The following is an 18811-nucleotide window of genomic DNA, read 5'->3' as shown; positions in this document are numbered from 1 at the left end:
ATAATTGTCAAGAACTGGAAACAACTCAAATGTCTTTCAGCATATAATTAAACAAACTCTAGTGTATCCATACCATGGAATACTCAGAAATAACAAGTTGGATGAAGCTTGAAGCTCAGAGGCTTTATGCTAAGAGAAAGAAGCCAGAGACCAATGGCTCTTATGATTCCTTTTTTGTATGACTTTCTGGAAGAGATAAAACTATAGGATGAAAAGCATATTAATCTTTGCAGGATATGAGTGGTAAAAGGGGTGACTAAAAGGGACACAAGGGAATTTTTAGGGTGAAAGACAAGTTCTGTGTTCTTATTATAGGGATAGTTACATGAATCCATACATATTTTAAAATTCATGGAACTATACACTAAAAGAGAGAAAATCACTTTTACTATATATTTTACTATTGATAATTACTAAAATTTTGTTCTATCTCCCATAAAAAAAGATATTTGCATTGGAACAAGAAGACTTCAGATAATTGGGTTTTGCATGAGTTGTACTTGTTTTTTGGGCAATCAGGCAGTCAAGAAACACTGATTGGGTTTATTGTTGACTTTTGTCCCATCACATTAGCACACTTCATTCAATGTTTTGGTATGAAGTGGGTTATTATTAAATATTCCCGACAAGGAGCTAGACTGCCTTTGCATGTTAACTAATCAAATCTCTGATATAATGCATTCCATACTGCTTTTAGAGTTCATAAAATATTTCAGATAATTAGGGACCACAAGCAGAGTTGAATTTGGGCCTAGGATTTGGTACATATTAATTATATGACTTTAGGCTTAAACTCTGTTTGGTTAACTTAAATTTCTTATTTCTGAAATGGTCATATTGTGGAGTTTCAGTGAGGTAATGTGTGAATAAACCTCACAAATTCCTGGCCCAGAGTGGTTGATACAACAGATTCTCCTTCATACTTCTCTTCTGATGTTGTTTATTTCACTTCTTTACCTTTTCTCCCTTCTTCCCCTTCTCTGTTTTCTTTCTTCCTTCTTCTCATTGGGTTCATGGCAAATTTTTATATATGTGCATTGGTGAACTTGGACTTACCATAATAAATAAATCATTATGTTAAAAAAATTCTTTGAATTCTTACAGGTAAGAAAAAGTACAATGGAATGGGAAAATCAAACCATTTTGGTGGAATTCTTTTTAAAGGGGCTTTCTGATTACCCAAGGCTTGAGCTACTCTTTTTTGCACTAATCTTAATAATGTATGTTGTCATCCTTCTGGGCAATGGCACCCTTATTTTAATCAGCATCTGGGACTCCCACCTTCACACCCCTATGTACTTCTTCCTGGGGAACCTCTCCTTCTTGGACATCTGCTACACCACCACCTCCATTCCCTCCACTCTGGTAAACTTCCTCTCAGAAAGAAAGACCATATCCTTCTCTGGCTGTGCAATACAGATGTTCCTTGGCATGGCCATGGGGACAACAGAGTGTGTGCTCCTGGGCATGATGGCCTTTGACCGGTATGTGGCTATCTGCAACCCTCTAAGATACCCTGTCATCATGAGCAAGGATTCCTATGTGTCCATGGCAGCTGGGTCCTGGTTTGCTGGGGTTATCAACTCTGCAGTGCAAACTGCATTTGTGATACAATTGAACTTCTGTAGGAATAACATCAATCATTTCTCTTGTGAAATTCTGGCTGTCATGAAACTGGCCTGTGCTGACATCTCAGGCAACGAGTTCATCATGGTTGTGGCCACGACATTGTTCACACTGATGCCCCTGCTTTTGATTGTCATATCTTACTCATTAATCATCTCTAGCATCCTGAAGATCCGTACTTCTGAGGGGAGAAGCAAAGCTTTCTCCACCTGCTCAGCCCACCTGATTGTGGTGATAATATTCTATGGAACCATTCTCTTCATGTACATGAAGCCCAAGTCTAAAGAGACACTTAATTCAGAGGACTTGGATGCCACTGACAAATTGATATCCATGTTCTATGGAGTGATGACTCCCATGATGAATCCTTTAATCTACAGTCTCAGAAACAAGGATGTAAAGGAGACAGTGAAACATCTATTTAACGGAAGTTTCTTTAGCAAGTGAATGGAAAAGATGATTGAATTGTGAATACATTGGGCATTGTTAAAGGTTTAGAATTATGTTGGAATTTTGGTTACTTTTTCTTGTTTTGAACTTTCACATATTACTCAACAATTTTTATGATGACATACAGCATTTCAATATTATGTCATGCTCACTATAGAGAATTTGCAAGATACAGGACATAGGATGAAGAAAATAAAGAGATCACTTATTACTCTAACTCTAGGAGATGGCTTTCAAGTATTTAACAATATATTTTGTGTTCTGTACATACCTCAATATTGGAATTGGGTATTATATGTCTTTTTATGTTCACCTTTATACATAGTCCTATTTCATACACATTATTTCATCAAATCTTTCAAAATAAGTAAGTTCTCTGTTGTGAGAAAAACAAAACAGAAAATCCCCCAAACTGCACCCACATTCTCCAGTGGAGAGCCTTGTGACATAGTTTCACATTAACCTCAAAATCCTCCGAAGACTTTTGGATACTATTTTCTTGTTCAGTATTTAGAATGTTTCCTGTGGAACTAAGCATGCGAGCATTTGGGACTATTGTGGGAAACAGGTAAATGCCTTAAGGATGGAGCCTATGCAATCAATCAGAAAGTCCTTATTTTATCTTCTTTTTTTGTTTCAGCTTACATGTTAGCTCTAGCATAAAGAAAATTTTGCAAAATTAAAACTGGGTTGGAAAATCAGTCCACTGGTCTAGAAAGTAATGTGGACAAGTGTTGGGTTAGATGACATCATATCCATGCCCATTTAGAAGAAAGCTGATTTCTTTGATACCCTGAGATCATTCCAATGCTTTTCCAAAACTTAGAAGAATATCTAAGTTCTTGATTTTTAGTGTGGACCTGCATTGATGTCTTGTCTCTGTTACTAATAGCTTTATCACCTTAGTGATCTAAGTAGATTTGGGGGGATGTCACACAGGATGTGATATTATCTTGATTTTGCTTGGCTTCCTCCTCAAATTTTTACTCTATCTGAAGAACATTTCTAATTTACAAGCCAACAGGAATGAGAAAGTATGTTCACGAGTAAGCCACATTCTAGGAAATCCATTAGGCTGGATAAATTTTATATTGATGGAACAGTAAAGTTAGAGGATGTTGGGGATTAACATATTTTACATAGGCAAATAAGAGTTAAATGCTTGTGGTATTTTGGGGTGTATTAATGTCACTTTTCCAAGTTCAGTTTTTAATTTTAGTGGCAGGAATATCAAACAGTCATGAACTCTATTTAAGTCCCTTTAGCTTCCATCATAGATATTCACAGATTAAATCTGATGGCAAAGGTTGAGACTATTGATGTATTAGAATCACACCCTAGTGAAATAGGCTGTAAAAACCTATTAGTGGGGTGTTTGGGTGGCTCACTTGGTTAAGCATCAGACTCTTGATTTCAGCTCAGGTCTCCTCTCCTACTTCCTGAGCTGGAGCCCTGCAATGGGCTGTGTGCTGACAGCACAAAGTGTGCTTGCAATTCTCTCTCTCCCTCTCTCTCTGCCCCTCCCCAGCTTGGGTACTCTCTCTCTCTCTCAAAATAAATAAACAAACAAACTTAAAAACTTATTAGTTTCCATACACAGACTCAAAGGACTTTTATTTCCTGAAGAATTCCAGGTAGGTGGAAAACCTTTAGAGTTAAAGATTTTGTGTTTGCCTCACAGGCCGTGTTCGATATCCAACTCTACTTTCGTTTTTTTCTCAAAGCTTAAATCCAACTGTTTCCACAAGCTCTGGAGGATGACTAACCTAGGGCCTAGTCTTATATTAGACTTACAAATGTTTGATAGAAACTTAATTAAAGAAGCAGACATTTTATTTTATTTTTTTCAAATATTTTATTAAATTTTGAGAGAGAGAAAGAATGAGCACAAGTGGGGGAGGAGCAGAGAGAGAGAAGGGGACAGAGGATTTGAAGTGGGCTCTGTGCTGACAGCAGTGTGCCCGGTGTAAGGCTCAAATTCATGAACTGTGGGATCATGACGTGAGTTGAATTGGATGCTCAACCAACTGAGCCACCCAGGTGCCCCGAAAGTAGAAACTTTTTTTAATTAAAACAATTTTTTTTATGTTTTTATTTTATTTTTGAGAGAGAGAGAGTGCAAACAGGGGAGGGGCAGAGAGAGGGAGACACAGAATCTGAAGGAGGCTCCAGGCTCTGAGCTGTCAGCACAGAACCTGATGTGGGACTCGAACTCACTGACCGTGAGATCATGACCTGAGCCGAAGTCAGAGGCTTAACTGACTGAGCCACCCAGGTGCCTGAAAGTAGAAATTTTAATACGCATTTTGTCCTCATACGAGAAGAGGAAGATGGTTTTTCCCTTCTTAGGGTTGTAGAATAAATTTCTGAAGAAAAGAAAGGTCAGTCACCTTTCTTGATGTACCCATATGCTCACATTTGCTGGTTACATACCTTATCACTATAATACTGATAATTCTTTCCTTAATACTTGAGCTTCTGCAGGGTTTTCCATTTAGGAAATTTATTTTGAAAGATATTCCCATTTTTCCAATTCTCAGTTAATCAGAATTTTGTGACTTGGAAAACATAAATTTCCTAACAATTCTGTGAAGAAATTACTGTATGGAAACACTCCCATACTATTATTTAATAATAGTAAATGAAATAATTTCTTTCCATCCAGTGTGTATTCTACCATTTGTAACTAAATCCCTGATTGCTACATATGGTATATGAGGTTCTCTTTGCTTTGGTCTGTTTGGTTTCATCTTCCACCAGCCCCCATATGCCTCTCTATTTATATTCTTATGGTGCTGTGTTATTTTTATTTTCCTGCCTTCATCATGCATTTCTTGTCTTATACCGTGGTGTTATTGTTTCTTCTTCCCGGATGTCCTTCCTCGTATTTTTTACCTCTCAAAATCTCACTCACAAATTAAGAATCAGTTCATGTATCACCTCTCCTGGCAAGTATGACTTGATCCTGAGTTACTTGTCACTTACACCTCCATAGCACACTAAACAATCATTTTAATTAATTAATTAATTAATATTTATTTTGAGGGAAAGAGTAGGGAAGGAGTGAAGGGAGAGAGAGATAGAGAATCTCAAGCAGGCCCCGCTCCCAGTGCAAAGCCCTACCTGGGGCTCAGCCCCTGGGGCTCATGACTGTGAGATCATGCATGACTTGAGTACAAATCAAGAGTTGGACACTTAACTGACTGAGCCACTGAGGCACGCCTAACTATCATTTTAATTGCAGCATTACCCCCTCTTATTGAAATCATCTGATTACATGGATATTTTCTCATTACCTGTAGGACAGGTAGAGACTGCACCTTGAACATTTTTATATTCACAGAGATTCTTACAACCAACTTCATTGAGTAGGTATGCAACAAATGCCATGTAAACAGAGGTTATTAGAAAATATAAAACACCAATAGAAATAAGGGTAGAAGCTATGAGTACTTAACACATATAAAAGAAAATGCACCTATTTAAGACACACACACAAAAGTTAAATATTTCTAGTAGTTAAAGATTCCATTTAAAGCCATGATGAGATACTATTTCAAGCCATTTAGATGATGAAAAAACCTCTAAACTATTGACAACATCCAGTGATGATAAGGATAAGAGAAAATCGCTGTATTAATAGTGGGAGCATAAATTAATATTATCTTTTAGCTTCATAAAAATACTCATTGATTTTGACCCATCAGTTCACTTCTAGAATTCTACCTTAACATAGGAATTTGAACTTATTTTGTTAAAAATAAATTAAAAAATAAAAAGGAAAAAGATCATTCGAAAGTATCCAGCCTTAAGGTGCCTCATTGGCTCCTCACAGGAGGAAATGATTTTGTCTTGAGTTATTTTATTGTTTTATAATGAAGATCAGGCTCCTTTCTGAACTATGGTTATCACTAGGTTGTTTAATTATAATTTATTTTCAGCTTTGTTTTTTAAGCCTTTATATATTACCTGAATATATCTTTTCTTTCCTTGTCTAACCTTCTTTTTACCTTCTTCCTACTTCCAAAAAAAATTTCCTGTATACAAAACCTGTGTATTACTTTTTGAATATTTACAATGTAATATGTTCATTCAGAAAGTCAACTTTTATTATAAACTAAATCATAAAGTAAACATAAAATTGTATGGTTAATAATCTATACTTCCCAAATGGTTTCATGTGTGTATGTTTGTATGTGTGTGAGAGAGAGAAAAAGAGATTGAAAGATTGAGAGAGAATTCAGTTGGGGAAATTTTGATGACTGTACATGAGCCTCTTTATGATTTTTGTGTGAAACAGAGTAATGGGCCTCTTGTAATTAGGTCTTTAGGGCTTTATTTCTGAAGTCTCATGTTTTATACATATTTCATTTATGAGGCAATTTAAAGTTGCCCATAGAGGTTTAGAGAGGTCTTTAAGAACACTTAAATTGTGTCCTAAAGCATGGAGCAGATTCTTTAGATATTTGTGGGTCCACAATGGGGCAGTGTTTTAGCCTGGGCTTTATGGGGAAATTGCCCCATTCCTAAAATGTATGGTTAAGTATCAATTTCCTTCCTATTTCGAACTAGAGAAATCTAATGGTGCTTTGTCTGAACTAGCAGAATTTATCTTTGTATTCACACCTGTAACAGTCATGTGTATAAATGTCAAACACTCAGTGAGTTTCTATGGCCAAATGATTACTCACTAGTAGCTGCGTCTTTGGAGGCTCAGCTACTAATGTGGAGTCATGAAGATTGGCTGCAAGTAGAAAAGCAGGACAAAATCATCTGTTGCTGCAACCTAGAGAGACAGGCAGTCTCTGGTTTGAAGGTAAGTTACTGCAAAGACAGGAAACAAACTTATCATCGATAAGTAGGAGTTGGACTGATGGTTTAAAAGTGTCAATTTTGAACATGAGATGTTTTTCTCATTGAGAGATTGAGTGTTAGAAAGGGAATTTAAGGGTCTAGTGACTGCGATGTGGTGGGGAGAAAAGAGCTATGAGACCAAAAGAGCAGTTCTGTATGCAAAGACCACTGCACAACCAACTGGAAGGAATTTGCCCAGCAGGATGAGTTACTTTTTATTAACGTTCAGCTTTTTAGTGTGTTACCTAGTATTTGGACACTGTTATTTACTTGAGCGAATTGAGGCTTACTATAGGGTGTACAGTAGACTATGTGTTCTTTGGGAAACAAGTCATCGCTGGTCCTCTAGCAACAGCTCAGTTCCATTTGGTTCAGTCACTTAAGAACCAGGTGAACTGTGTTCCAGGGCCCCTTTATACAGAGATAACATACGAGGAGGATCCTATGACCAATTTGGATTTTTTTAAAGAAACTGAACATTATCATTTTGTGAACTGAAAAAGAAAATTTACCAAAGCAATGCATAGCCAGAAAGACACCTGCTTGGGCATTATTCTAGTATGTTTGCATGCAGTATTGGGGACTATTTTGAATATCTGCTTTTCGATCATTAGGTTATAATTGTAAAAGTGAGTAGCTTTTCCTTTTCCTTTTCCTTTTTATGTCAAGAGGCTTGCTAAAAATGTTAAAATAGTCTTAGTCAAAAAAGTTAGTCATGTGTTTTAAGACAAGGAACACACTGGTACCTTACTACAACCCTATCTTTTTATAGAGGGAATTGAATTTGATATAAGGCAGAACTTGAGATGATTTTTGCCATTTTGGCACCTAATTTTCTGGTGTCCAGAAGATTGGGGTGACTGTGATAAAGTGTATTAGGATCTGTATGTAGGATGAAATAATACCATTTGTCAGAACATTGTGTGTGATCTGATTAGCTTTTAAGCTACATGTACTTGATAAAGAAATGATAAAGAGATAAAGAGATGCAGATGACTCTAACAGAAGGAAGAAATGGACGGAGAAGCATGAAGGAAACCACTGACAATGGGAACCACTGTTGTGCTAATTGATTATATGCACCAGCTCATGTAGTCATATCAACAAATAATATGATATAGGTGTTTTTATCTTCATCCTGTAGTGAGGGATGGTGATGATCAAAAACCTGCCCAGGCCATCTAGTTAAGAGGCAGAGATAGTGTTTGACCTAAGTTTGCCTCCAAAGTCTGTGTGCTTGACAGTGGTATGGAATGTGTTTGTTAGAATATCATGTAGCATGGGGATAGCTAATGGAACAATGACTTTGACAGATGATTTTTTTACAGGTGTGCATATAATCTTCACTATTCAAAGGACCCCTCTGTACATAATACCCTTGGGGGTCTCAAGTGGTTTGAGACCTAACCCAGAAAAGTATGACAAATTCTATAAGATGGAAATCTTCTAAAAAATTAAATAATTTTAAAAGCTAGGGCAAAGAGGAGTTTAGAATAGGAAAATCAGATTTGGTTTTGGATGATCCCAAGGAGACTAATTATGGCCTGAAAATGAGAAGATGGACCCTAGACTCAGAGCAAAGTAATTCATAACGTTAGATGGGCAAAAGACTTGAGAACATATCCACTTATAGATTGGTAAAATTGAGTAGAGTGTACAAGTTAATGAAAACAAATAGTGAATGACAACTAGCCAGCAAAATAAGGAAGTGGGAAAAAAAGAAAATGCAAAAATGCAAAATAAGTAAGTAACAAAAATAAAGTATATGGAAAGAAAAAAATAAAATACATTAATATTTATATTTTAAAGTGATTGGACTTGATATTCTCATAAAAGACACTATAAAAAGAGATTAAAAATTTAAACCCAGATATACGTTACTTATAAGTAGTGTACTTAACAAAACGAAATGGAAGAATTGAAAATAAAGGAATGCACAAAGAGCAGGCAAAAGCAAACTAAAAGAAAGCAGGAGTATAATAGCAATATGCTAAAAGTGGAATTTAAAGCACAAAACATGAGAAAGGTCAATTAATAACATTCACAATTTATAAAGATTATCAGCCATAACCAATACAGAAGCTAAACATATAAAAATCCTACATATATAGGATACACATACTTAAAATACATGTACTTAAAATTTTTGAATAGAATTTATTAAATATAGATGTCAGAAAATAATTATTTGAAATATTTGAATAATATATTAAGTAAACTTGATTATATGTATAGATGTATGCATGTATTGTGTATCCATATAAAACCATATGTCTTTCTCCAAGAGAATTCATACAATTTACAACATGGATCAAGTAATTGGCTGCCCAAGTCTCCATAGGTCATGTTCTCTTTTCATAATTAAATAAAGTTGGAAATAAATAACAAAGTCAAACACAAATATCTAATGACTAGTTATGCAAGAAACACACATTTGGGTAACTCTTGGTTTAAAGAAGGAAAGGGAAAAATTACCTAGAAGCCAATGAAGAGAACATCTCATGAACAATCTCATGAAAGTATTTTAAGGACATTAATTAGAGGTAGCAATAGAGAAGAAAGAGGAAACTTCAATGAATTTAGTTCTTATATCCTGGAAATAGAAAATTCCAAGTAAGTTTAAAATATTTACAAACAAAACTTAAGTTAATAAAACAGGGGAAAAAAAAGTGAGAAGGATAAATCTATCCAAAAGCCCCCACTCCCCAGCTTTTTTGAGAATACCTGTATTATAGGAAAATGCCTTGTGAGATGAATAAGAAAAAATATTACGTAAGAATAGTAAGGAAAAAGGAGAAAGGAGAAAGAATTTCTCACAAGGGAAATCACAGATTGGAAGGGTTAAATGTTGTATGACAACACATTTGTAGTGAAACATAAAGTATCAAATGAACTCTCAAATCTCCATTTTGAAATATTGCTTCTTTCTGAATAATCCCTATTTTGGTCTGATAGTTCTCTTGAAACATTAGTATTGTCAATTAGTATTCTAGTCTATAAGCCAAGTTCTCTAGAAATTGAATAATTAAGAATTTATACTCTGCAACCATATGGCTTGGGATTAACTCTTCGTTCTACCATTTTTTTAGCTACATGACTTTGATCTTAAGCAAATTACTTAATTTTTTTGTGCTTTATTTTCCTCCTCTGTTTATAAATAAAGATGATGATGCTAGTAACAGTAACTGACTAATAGGGTTGTTATTCAGACTGAATTAGGTAATGCATAAAGCAAGCAATTAGTAGAGGATTGACACAGAGTGAGAAATATTTTGTCTTTCATTTTATTCCTTAACTAAACAAATATTTTTGAACATCTATCTCTGTGTCCACTTCACTATAGATACTGGACTGTGGAAGTAAATAAGAAAAGTATCTATCTTTATAAAGTTTACATGCTATGGTTAAAACAGATAGTAAACATAACATTATAATTTCAAGGAGTGACAATATCATTGATTTATTGTGTGGTGGTGTGTAGCCAATAAAAATGGTTTATTGTTCAGTTACACATGAAATACAATGCTAAGTTTTTATTATAACCTCAAGTTTACATATGTGATGATAAATACGACAAAAATCCCAGGCTTCAGGAAAGAAGACTTAGGTTTGAATCTTACTTAGCTCTGATATATATTTACCTTTGGTCAAGTTCACTTAATATTTACACTTTATCTAAATTGTGGATAATAATATCTCTGTCACTTAGCATTGTGATGAAATTAAGTAAATTACATGACATAATTCATGTAACATAAAACATGTTAGTTTCCTCTTCCCTTCCCCCTCTTTCTTCATAACTTGCCATGCTTTGGTTCACATGGTTTACTTCTTTTTTTCTTTAGTCTTTTCCTTAAAAAAATTTTTCCCCTCTGAGAAGAGGGGTACTTGTAAATCGGTACACATTTGAAAGTAATCATAATAAGATACACATTTTGTTTTAACAAATTTTAATGTCTTACAGGTAAAAGAGAAACAGTAGAATGGAATGGGAAAATCAAACCATTCTGGTGGAATTCTTTCTAAAGGGGCTTTCTGATTACCCAAGGCTTGAGCTACTCTTTTTTGCACTAATCTTAATAATGTATGTTGTCATCCTTCTGGGCAATGGCACCCTTATTTTAATCAGCATCTGGGACTCCCACCTTCACACCCCTATGTACTTCTTCCTGGGGAACCTCTCCTTCTTGGACATCTGCTACACCACTACCTCCATTCCCTCCATTCTGGTGAGCTTCCTCTCAGAAAGAAAGACCATATCCTTCTCTGGCTGTGCAATACAGATGTTCCTCGGCTTGGCCATGGGGACAACAGAGTGTGTGCTTCTGGGCATGATGGCCTTTGACCGGTATGTGGCTATCTGCAACCCTCTAAGATATCCTGTCATCATGAGCAAGGATTCCTATGTGCCCATGGCAGCTGGGTCCTGGATCATAGGAGTCATCAACTCTGCAGTACAAACCGCATTTGTAGTACAGTTGCCTTTCTGTGGGAATAATGTCATCAATCATCTCTCCTGTGAAATTCTGGCTATCATGAAACTGGCCTGTGCTGACATCTCAGGCAACAAGTTCATCATGCTCGTGGCCACAACACTGTTTATATTGACACCACTGTTATTAATCATTATCTCTTACACATTAATCATTGTCAGCATCCTCAAAATTCGCTCTTCTGAGGGGAGAAGCAAAGTTTTCTCCACGTGCTCAGCCCATCTGACTGTGGTGATAATATTCTATGGAACCATTCTCTTCATGTACATGAAGCCCAAGTCTAAAGAGACACTTAATTCAGAGGACTTGGATGCTACTGACAAACTTATATCCCTGTTCTATGGGATTGTAACTCCTATGATGAATCCTTTAATATACAGTCTTAGGAACAAAGATGTTAAGGAGGCAGTAAAACACTTACTGAGAAGAAGTATGTTTAACAAGTAAATGGGAAAGGGACACATAATTTTTGTAATCACATTGTGGAAATCAATTAGACAAACTAAAGGGCTAAACAGATAGGTTCTTACTGCTGTGTCAAATTCATCTCTCAAATCTCTCAAGCTCTAATATTTTTTGGTGCAGTGTATAATGAAAATAAGTAAATAAATGCCTATGTTTTAGGAGTCAGCGATTGTTTTTATTGTTGAAGAGCTTGATTAAGAGGGCAAGTAGAGGGGTAGTGTAATAGTGAGAGAGATTTCCAGACAGGAGAATGTTACACTTGTATTAAAACCTTTAAAATGTTTTTTGAAAACATATGGTATCTATCTTTCTCTGTATGACTTATTTCACTTAGCGTAACACTCTCCAGTTCCATCCATGCTGCTACAAAAGGCCATATTTCATTCTTTCTCATTGCCACGCAGTATTCCATTGTTATATAAACCACAATTTCTTTTTTTTTTTTTAACATTTATTTATTTTTGAGACAAGGAGAGACAGAGCATGAACAGGGGAGGGTCAGAGGAAGAGGCAGACATAGAATCTGAAACAGACTCCAGGTTCTCAGCTGTCAGCACAGAGCCCGATGCGGGGCTTGAACCCACAGACCGCGAGATCATGACCTGAGCCGAAGTCGGTCGCTTAACTGACTGAGCCACCCAGGCGCCCCTAAATCACAATTAATTTTCCATTCATCTGTTGGTGGACATTTAGGCTCTTTCCATAATTTAGCTATTGTTGAAAGTGCTGCTATAAACATTGGGGTACAAGTGCCCCTATGCATCAGTACTCCAACAATAAATTTCATATTAAAAAAATAAAATGTTTTTTGATAAGATTATTTTCAAAACCAATTTCATATTTTCTTTCTTTACAAGGCAAAATTTATTTTATTTTATTATTTTTTTAATTTTTTAATGAAATTTATTGTCAAATTGGTTTCCATACAACACCCAGTGCTCATTCCAAAAGATGCTCTCTTCAATACCCATCACCCACCCTCCCCTCCCTCCCACCCCCCATCAACCCTCAGTTTGTTCTCAGTTTGTTTTAAGAGTCTCTTATGCTTTGGCTCTCTCCCACTCTAACCTCTTTTTTTTTTTCTTCCCCTCCCCCATGGATTTCTGTTAAGTTTCTCAGGATCCAAATAAGAGTGAAAACATATGGTATCTGTCTTTCTCTGTATGGCTTATTTCACTTAGCATCACACTCTCCAGTTCCATCCATGTTGCTACAAGGGACCATATTTCATTCTTTCTCATTGTCACGTAGTACTCCATTGTGTATATAAACCACAATTTCTTTATCCATTCATCAGTTGATGGACATTTAGGCTCTGTCCATAATTTGGCTATTGTTGAAAGTGCTGCTATAAACATTGGGGTACAAGTGCCCCTTTGCATCAGTACTCCTGTATCCCTACAAGGCACAATTAAAACTGGCATCAGATTTTTAAACTCAGCTAAAATTATGAATTTACAATACTGTAATTACGAAAAGAATCTGATTTACTTGGAATCTATTTAAATATGTAATGCTGATTATCCTCTGTCTGGGTAGCTGTATAATAATTAAACCTTTTGGTTCTAGTATAATAATTGTTTTTTTAACTTTTTGTTCATCTCCACCTATGAGGCATTAAATTATTAATATTTTTAATTTCAACATATCTACTTTGACAGTCTTTTTTTCCAAACACCTTGTGATATATGGGATCTAACTGCTTTAGACTTGGAGTTAAATAACTGACTTTTGAAGCTGTTTGAAAATTAAAAGTAAATAACCACGGATAAAGGTAGAACTGTATCTTTTCCTTTGTACCACTGACTCTCTATCCATGATATGTTGCTGATCCAGGAGGAATCTGTTATTATGGAATGGTGGATATACCTTTAGATGGTTTTTACATTTGATCCTTATCTGGGATTTATATTTCATTCCTCTGTTATGGGAATGTTAAGCTTTAAAAACATTTACTTTTATCATTTTATTTCTTCTTATCTAAATTTCACACTTTAAATATTAATATTAGATTTTAATGTTTAATATTACATCTCTTTTTTTCTTACCTGACATATTATTCCCAGAATTTTTTATTTAAATTTAAGTAATTTAGCTTATGTTTTCTTTAGAATTAAAAAAAATTTTAAGACATTAAGTTACTTGGTTTTATTCTTTTGTTTGATTGCTTTATCTTTTTTTTTATTTTTTTTATTTATTTTTTTATTTTTTAATATATGAAATTTACTGTCAAATTGGTTTCCATACAACACCCAGTGCTCATCCCAAAAGGTGCCCTCCTCAATACCCATCACCCACCCTGCCCTCCCTCCCACCCCCCATCAACCCTCAGTTTGTTCTCAGTTTTTAATAGTCTCTTATGCTTTGGCTCTCTCCCACTCTAACCTCTTTTTTTTTTTTTTTTTCCTTCCCCTCCCCCATGGGTTTCTGTTATGTTTCTCAGGATCCACATAAGAGTGAAACCATATGGTATCTGTCTTTCTCTGTATGGCTTATTTCACTTAGCATCACACTCTCCAGTTCCATCCATGTTGCTACAAAAGGCCATATTTCATTTTTTCTCATTGCCACGTAGTATTCCATTGTGTATATAAACCACAATTTCTTTATCCATTCATCAGTTGATGGACATTTAGGCTCTTTCCATAATTTGGCTATTGTTGAGAGTGCCGCTATAAACATTGGGGTACAGGTGCCCCTATGCATCAGTACTCCTGTATCCCTTGGATAAATTCCTAGCAGTGCTATTGCTGGGTCATAGGGTAGGTCTATTTTTAATTTTCTGAGGAACCTCCACACTGCTTTCCAGAGCGGCTGCACCAATTTGCATTCCCACCAACAGTGCAAGAGGGTTCCTGTTTCTCCACATCCTCTCCAGCATCTATAGTCTCCTGATTTCTTCATTTTGGCCACTCTGACTGGCGTGAGGTGGTATCTGAGTGTGGTTTTGATTTGTATTTCCCTGATAAGGAGCGACGTTGAACATCTTTTCATGTGCCTGTTGGCCATCCGGATGTCTTCTTTAGAGAAGTGTCTATTCATGTTTTCTGCCCATTTCTTCACTGGGTTATTTGTTTTTCTGGTGTGGAGTTTGATGAGCTCTTTATAGATTTTGGATACTAGCCCTTTGTCCGATGTGTCATTTGCAAATATCTTTTCCCATTCCGTTGGTTGCCTTTTAGTTTTGTTGGTTGTTTCCTTTGCTGTGCAGAAGCTTTTTATCTTCATAAGGTCCCAGTAATTCACTTTTGCTTTTAATTCCCTTGCCTTACTTACATCCTCTTACTCGGGATGTGCCGAGTAAGAGATTGCTACGGCTGAGGTCAGAGAGGTCTTTTCCTGCTTTCTCCTCTAAGGTTTTGATGGTTTCCTGTCTCACATTCAGGTCCTTTATCCATTTTGAGTTTATTTTTGTGAATGGTGTGAGAAAGTGGTCTAGTTTCAACCTTCTGCATGTTGCTGTCCAGTTCTCCCAGCACCATTTGTTAAAGAGACTGTCTTTTTTCCATTGGATGTTCTTTCCTGCTTTGTCAAAGATGAGTTGGCCATACGTTTGTGGGTCTAGTTCTGGGGTTTCTATTCTATTCCATTGGTCTATGTGTCTGTTTTTATGCCAATACCATGCTGTCTTGATGATGACAGCTTTGTAGTAGAGGCTAAAGTCTAGGATTGTGATGCCTCCTGCTTTGGTCTTCTTCTTCAAAATTACTTTGGCTATTCGGGGCCTTTTGTGGTTCCATATGAATTTTAGGATTGCTTGTTCTAGTTTCGAGAAGAATGCTGGTGCAATTTTGATTGGGATTGCATTGAATGTGTAGATAGCTTTGGGTAGTATTGACATTTTGACAATATTTATTCTTCCAATCCATGAGCAGGGAATGTCTTTCCATTTCTTTATATCTTCTTCAATTACCTGCATAAGCTTTCTATAGTTTTCAGCATACAGATCTTTTACATCTTTGGTTAGATTTATTCCTAGGTATTTTATGCTTCTTGGTGCAATTGTGAATGGGATCAGTTTCTTCATTTGTCTTTCTGTTGCTTCATTGTTAGTGTATAAGAATGCAACTGATTTCTGCACATTGATTTTGTATCCTGCAACTTTGCTGAATTCATGTATCAGTTCTAGCAGACTTTTGGTGGAGTCTATCGGATTTTCCATGTATAATATCATGTCATCTGCAAAAAGCGAAAGCTTGACTTCATCTTTGCCAATTTTGATGCCTTTGATTTCCTTTTGTTGTCTGATTGCTGATGCTAGAACTTCCAGCACTATATTAAACAACAGCGGTGAGAGTGGGCATCCCTGTCGTGTTCCTGATCTCAGGGAAAAAGCTCTCAGTTTTTCCCCGTTGAGGATGATGTTAGCTGTGGGCTTTTCATAAATGGTCTTTATGATCTTTAAGTATGTTCCTTCTATCCCGACTTTCTCAAGGGTTTTTATTAAGAAAGGGTGCTGGATTTTGTCAAAGGCCTTTTCTGCATCGATTGACAGGATCATATGGTTCTTCTCTTTTTTTTTTGTTAATGTGATGTATCACGTTGATCGATTTGCGAATGTTGAACCAGCCCTGCATCCCAGGAATGAATCCCACTTGATCATGGTGAATAATTCTTTTTATATGCTGTTGAATTCGATTTGCTAGTATCTTATTAAGAATTTTTGCATCCATATTCATCAGGGATATTGGCCTGTAGTTCTCTTTTTTTACTGGGTCTCTGTCTGGTTTGGGAATCAAAGTAATACTGGCTTCATAGAATGAGTCTGGAAGTTTTCCTTCCCTTTCTATTTCTTGGAATAGCTTGAGAAGGATAGGTATTATCTCTGCTTTAAATGTCTGGTAGAACTCCCCTGGGAAGCCATCTGGTCCTGGACTCTTATTTGTTGGGAGATTTTTGATAACCGATTCAATTTCTTCGCTGGTTATGGGTCTGTTCAAGCTTTCTATTTCCTCCTGATTGAGTTTTGGAAGAGTGTGGGTGTTTAGAAATTTGTCCATTTCTTCCAGGTTGTCCAATTTGCTGGCATATAATTTTTCATAGTATTCCCTGATAATTGTTTGTATCTCTGAGGGATTGGTTGTAATCATTCCATTTTCATTCATGATTTTATCTATTTGGGTCGTCTCCCTTTTCTTTTTGAGAAGCCTGGCTAGAGGTTTGTCAATTTTGTTTATTTTTTCAAAAAACCAACTCTTGGTTTCGTTGATCTGCTCTACAGTTTTTTTAGATTCTATATTGTTTATTTCTGCTCTGATCTTTATTATTTCTCTTCTTCTGCTGGGTTTAGGCTGCCTTTGCTCTTCTGCTTCTATTTCCTTTAGGTGTGCTGTTAGATTTTGTATTTGGGACTTTTCTTGTTTCTTGAGATAGGCCTGGATTGCAATGTATTTTCCTCTCAGGACTGCCTTCGCTGCATCCCAAAGCGTTTGGATTGTTGTATTTTCATTTTCGTTTGTTTCCATATATATTTTAATTTCTTCTCTAATTGCCTGGTTGACCCACTCATTCGTTAGTAGGGTGTTCTTTAACCTCCATGCTTTTGGAGGTTTTCCAGACTTTTTCCTGTGGTTGATTTCAAGCTTCATAGCATTGTGGTCTGAAAGTATGCATGGTATAATTTCAATTCTTGTAAACTTATGAAGGGCTGTTTTGTGACCCAGTATATGATCTATCTTGGAGAATGTTCCATGTGCACTCAAGAAGAAAGTATATTCTGTTGCTTTGGGATGCAGAGTTCTAAATATATCTGTCAAGTCCATCTGATCCAATGTATCATTCAGGGCCCTTGTTTCTTTATTGACTGTGTGTCTAGATGATCTATCCATTTCTGTAAGTGGGGTGTTAAAGTCCCCTGCAATGACCACATTCTTATCAATAAGGTTGCTTATGTTTATGAGTAATTGTTTTATATATCTGGGGGCTCGGGTATTTGGCGCATAGACATTTATAATAGTTAGCTCTTCCTGGTGGATAGACCCTGTGATTATTATATAATGCCCTTCTTCATCTCTTGTTACAGCCTTTAATTTAAAGTCTAGTTTGTCTGATATAAGTATGGCTACTCCAGCTTTCTTTTGGCTTCCAGGAGCATGATAAATAGTTCTCCATCCCCTCACTCTCAATCTAAAGGTGTCCTCAGATCTAAAATGAGTCTCTTGTAGACAGCAAATAGATGGGTCTTGTTTTTTTATCCATTCTGATACCCTATGTCTTTTGGTTGGCGCATTTAATCCATTTACATTCAGTGTTATTATAGAAAGATATGGGTTTAGAGTCATTGTGATGTCTGTATGTTTTATGCTTGTAGTGATGTCTCTGGTACTTTGTCTCACAGGATCCCCCTTAGGATCTCTTGTAGGGCTGGTTTCGTGGTGACAAATTCCTTCAGTTTTTGTTTGTTTGGGAAGACCTTTATCTCTCCTTCTATTCTAAATGACAGACTTGCTGGATAAAGGATTCTCGGCTGCATATTTTTCCTGTTTAGCACACTGTAGATATCGTGCCAAGCCTTTCTGGCCTGCCAAGTTTCAAAGGAGAGATCAGTCACGAGTCTTATAGGTCTCCCTTTATATGTGAGGGCACGTTTATCCCTTGCTGCTTTCAGAATTTTCTCTTTATCCTTGTATTTTGCCAGTTTCACTATGATATGTCGTGCAGAAGATCGATTCAAGTTACGTCTGAAGGGAGTTCTCTGTGCCTCTTGGATTTCAATGCCTTTTTCCTTCCCCAGTTCAGGGAAGTTCTCAGCTATAATTTGTTCAAGTACACCTTCAGCACCCTTCCCTCTCTCTTCCTCCTCTGGGATACCAATTATGCGTATATTATTTTTTTTTAGTGTATCACTTAGTTCTCTAATTTTCCCCTCATACTCCTGGATTTTTTTATCTCTCTTTCTTTCAGCTTCCTCTTTCTCCATAACT

At 36.3% G+C, this 18811-nt stretch overlaps 2 protein-coding genes across 2 annotated transcripts; both read left to right on the top strand.

Annotated features, from left to right (window-relative positions):
* The first annotated feature begins 1040 nt into the window (after positions 1–1040).
* LOC109270209 (olfactory receptor 13C9) lies at positions 1041–2489 on the top strand. The gene has a single exon (XM_019454635.2). It carries the CDS (start codon positions 1075–1077, stop codon positions 2071–2073), a length of 999 nt encoding a protein of 332 aa, XP_019310180.2. The 5' UTR covers positions 1041–1074; the 3' UTR covers positions 2074–2489.
* Positions 2490–10735: 8246 nt separating this feature from the next.
* LOC109270210 (olfactory receptor 13C2-like) lies at positions 10736–12082 on the top strand. Its single transcript, XM_019454636.2, has one exon. The coding sequence runs from the start codon at positions 10914–10916 to the stop codon at positions 11868–11870; it is 957 nt and encodes a 318-aa protein (XP_019310181.1). The 5' UTR covers positions 10736–10913; the 3' UTR covers positions 11871–12082.
* The last annotated feature ends 6729 nt before the right edge of the window (positions 12083–18811 follow it).

This window comes from Panthera pardus, unplaced genomic scaffold (genome assembly GCF_024362965.1).
Source record: "Panthera pardus isolate Hobbes unplaced genomic scaffold, ASM2436296v1 HiC_scaffold_20, whole genome shotgun sequence".
Taxonomy (NCBI): Eukaryota; Metazoa; Chordata; class Mammalia; order Carnivora; family Felidae; genus Panthera; species Panthera pardus.
This window is presented reverse-complemented; position numbering and strand designations above follow the sequence as displayed.

Coding starts and splice junctions, on each gene's coding strand:
- LOC109270209 (XM_019454635.2), top strand. CDS start 1,075: ATGTTAAAAAAATTCTTTGAATTCTTACAGGTAAGAAAAAGTACAATG.
- LOC109270210 (XM_019454636.2), top strand. CDS start 10,914: ATGGAATGGGAAAATCAAACCATTCTGGTGGAATTCTTTCTAAAGGGG.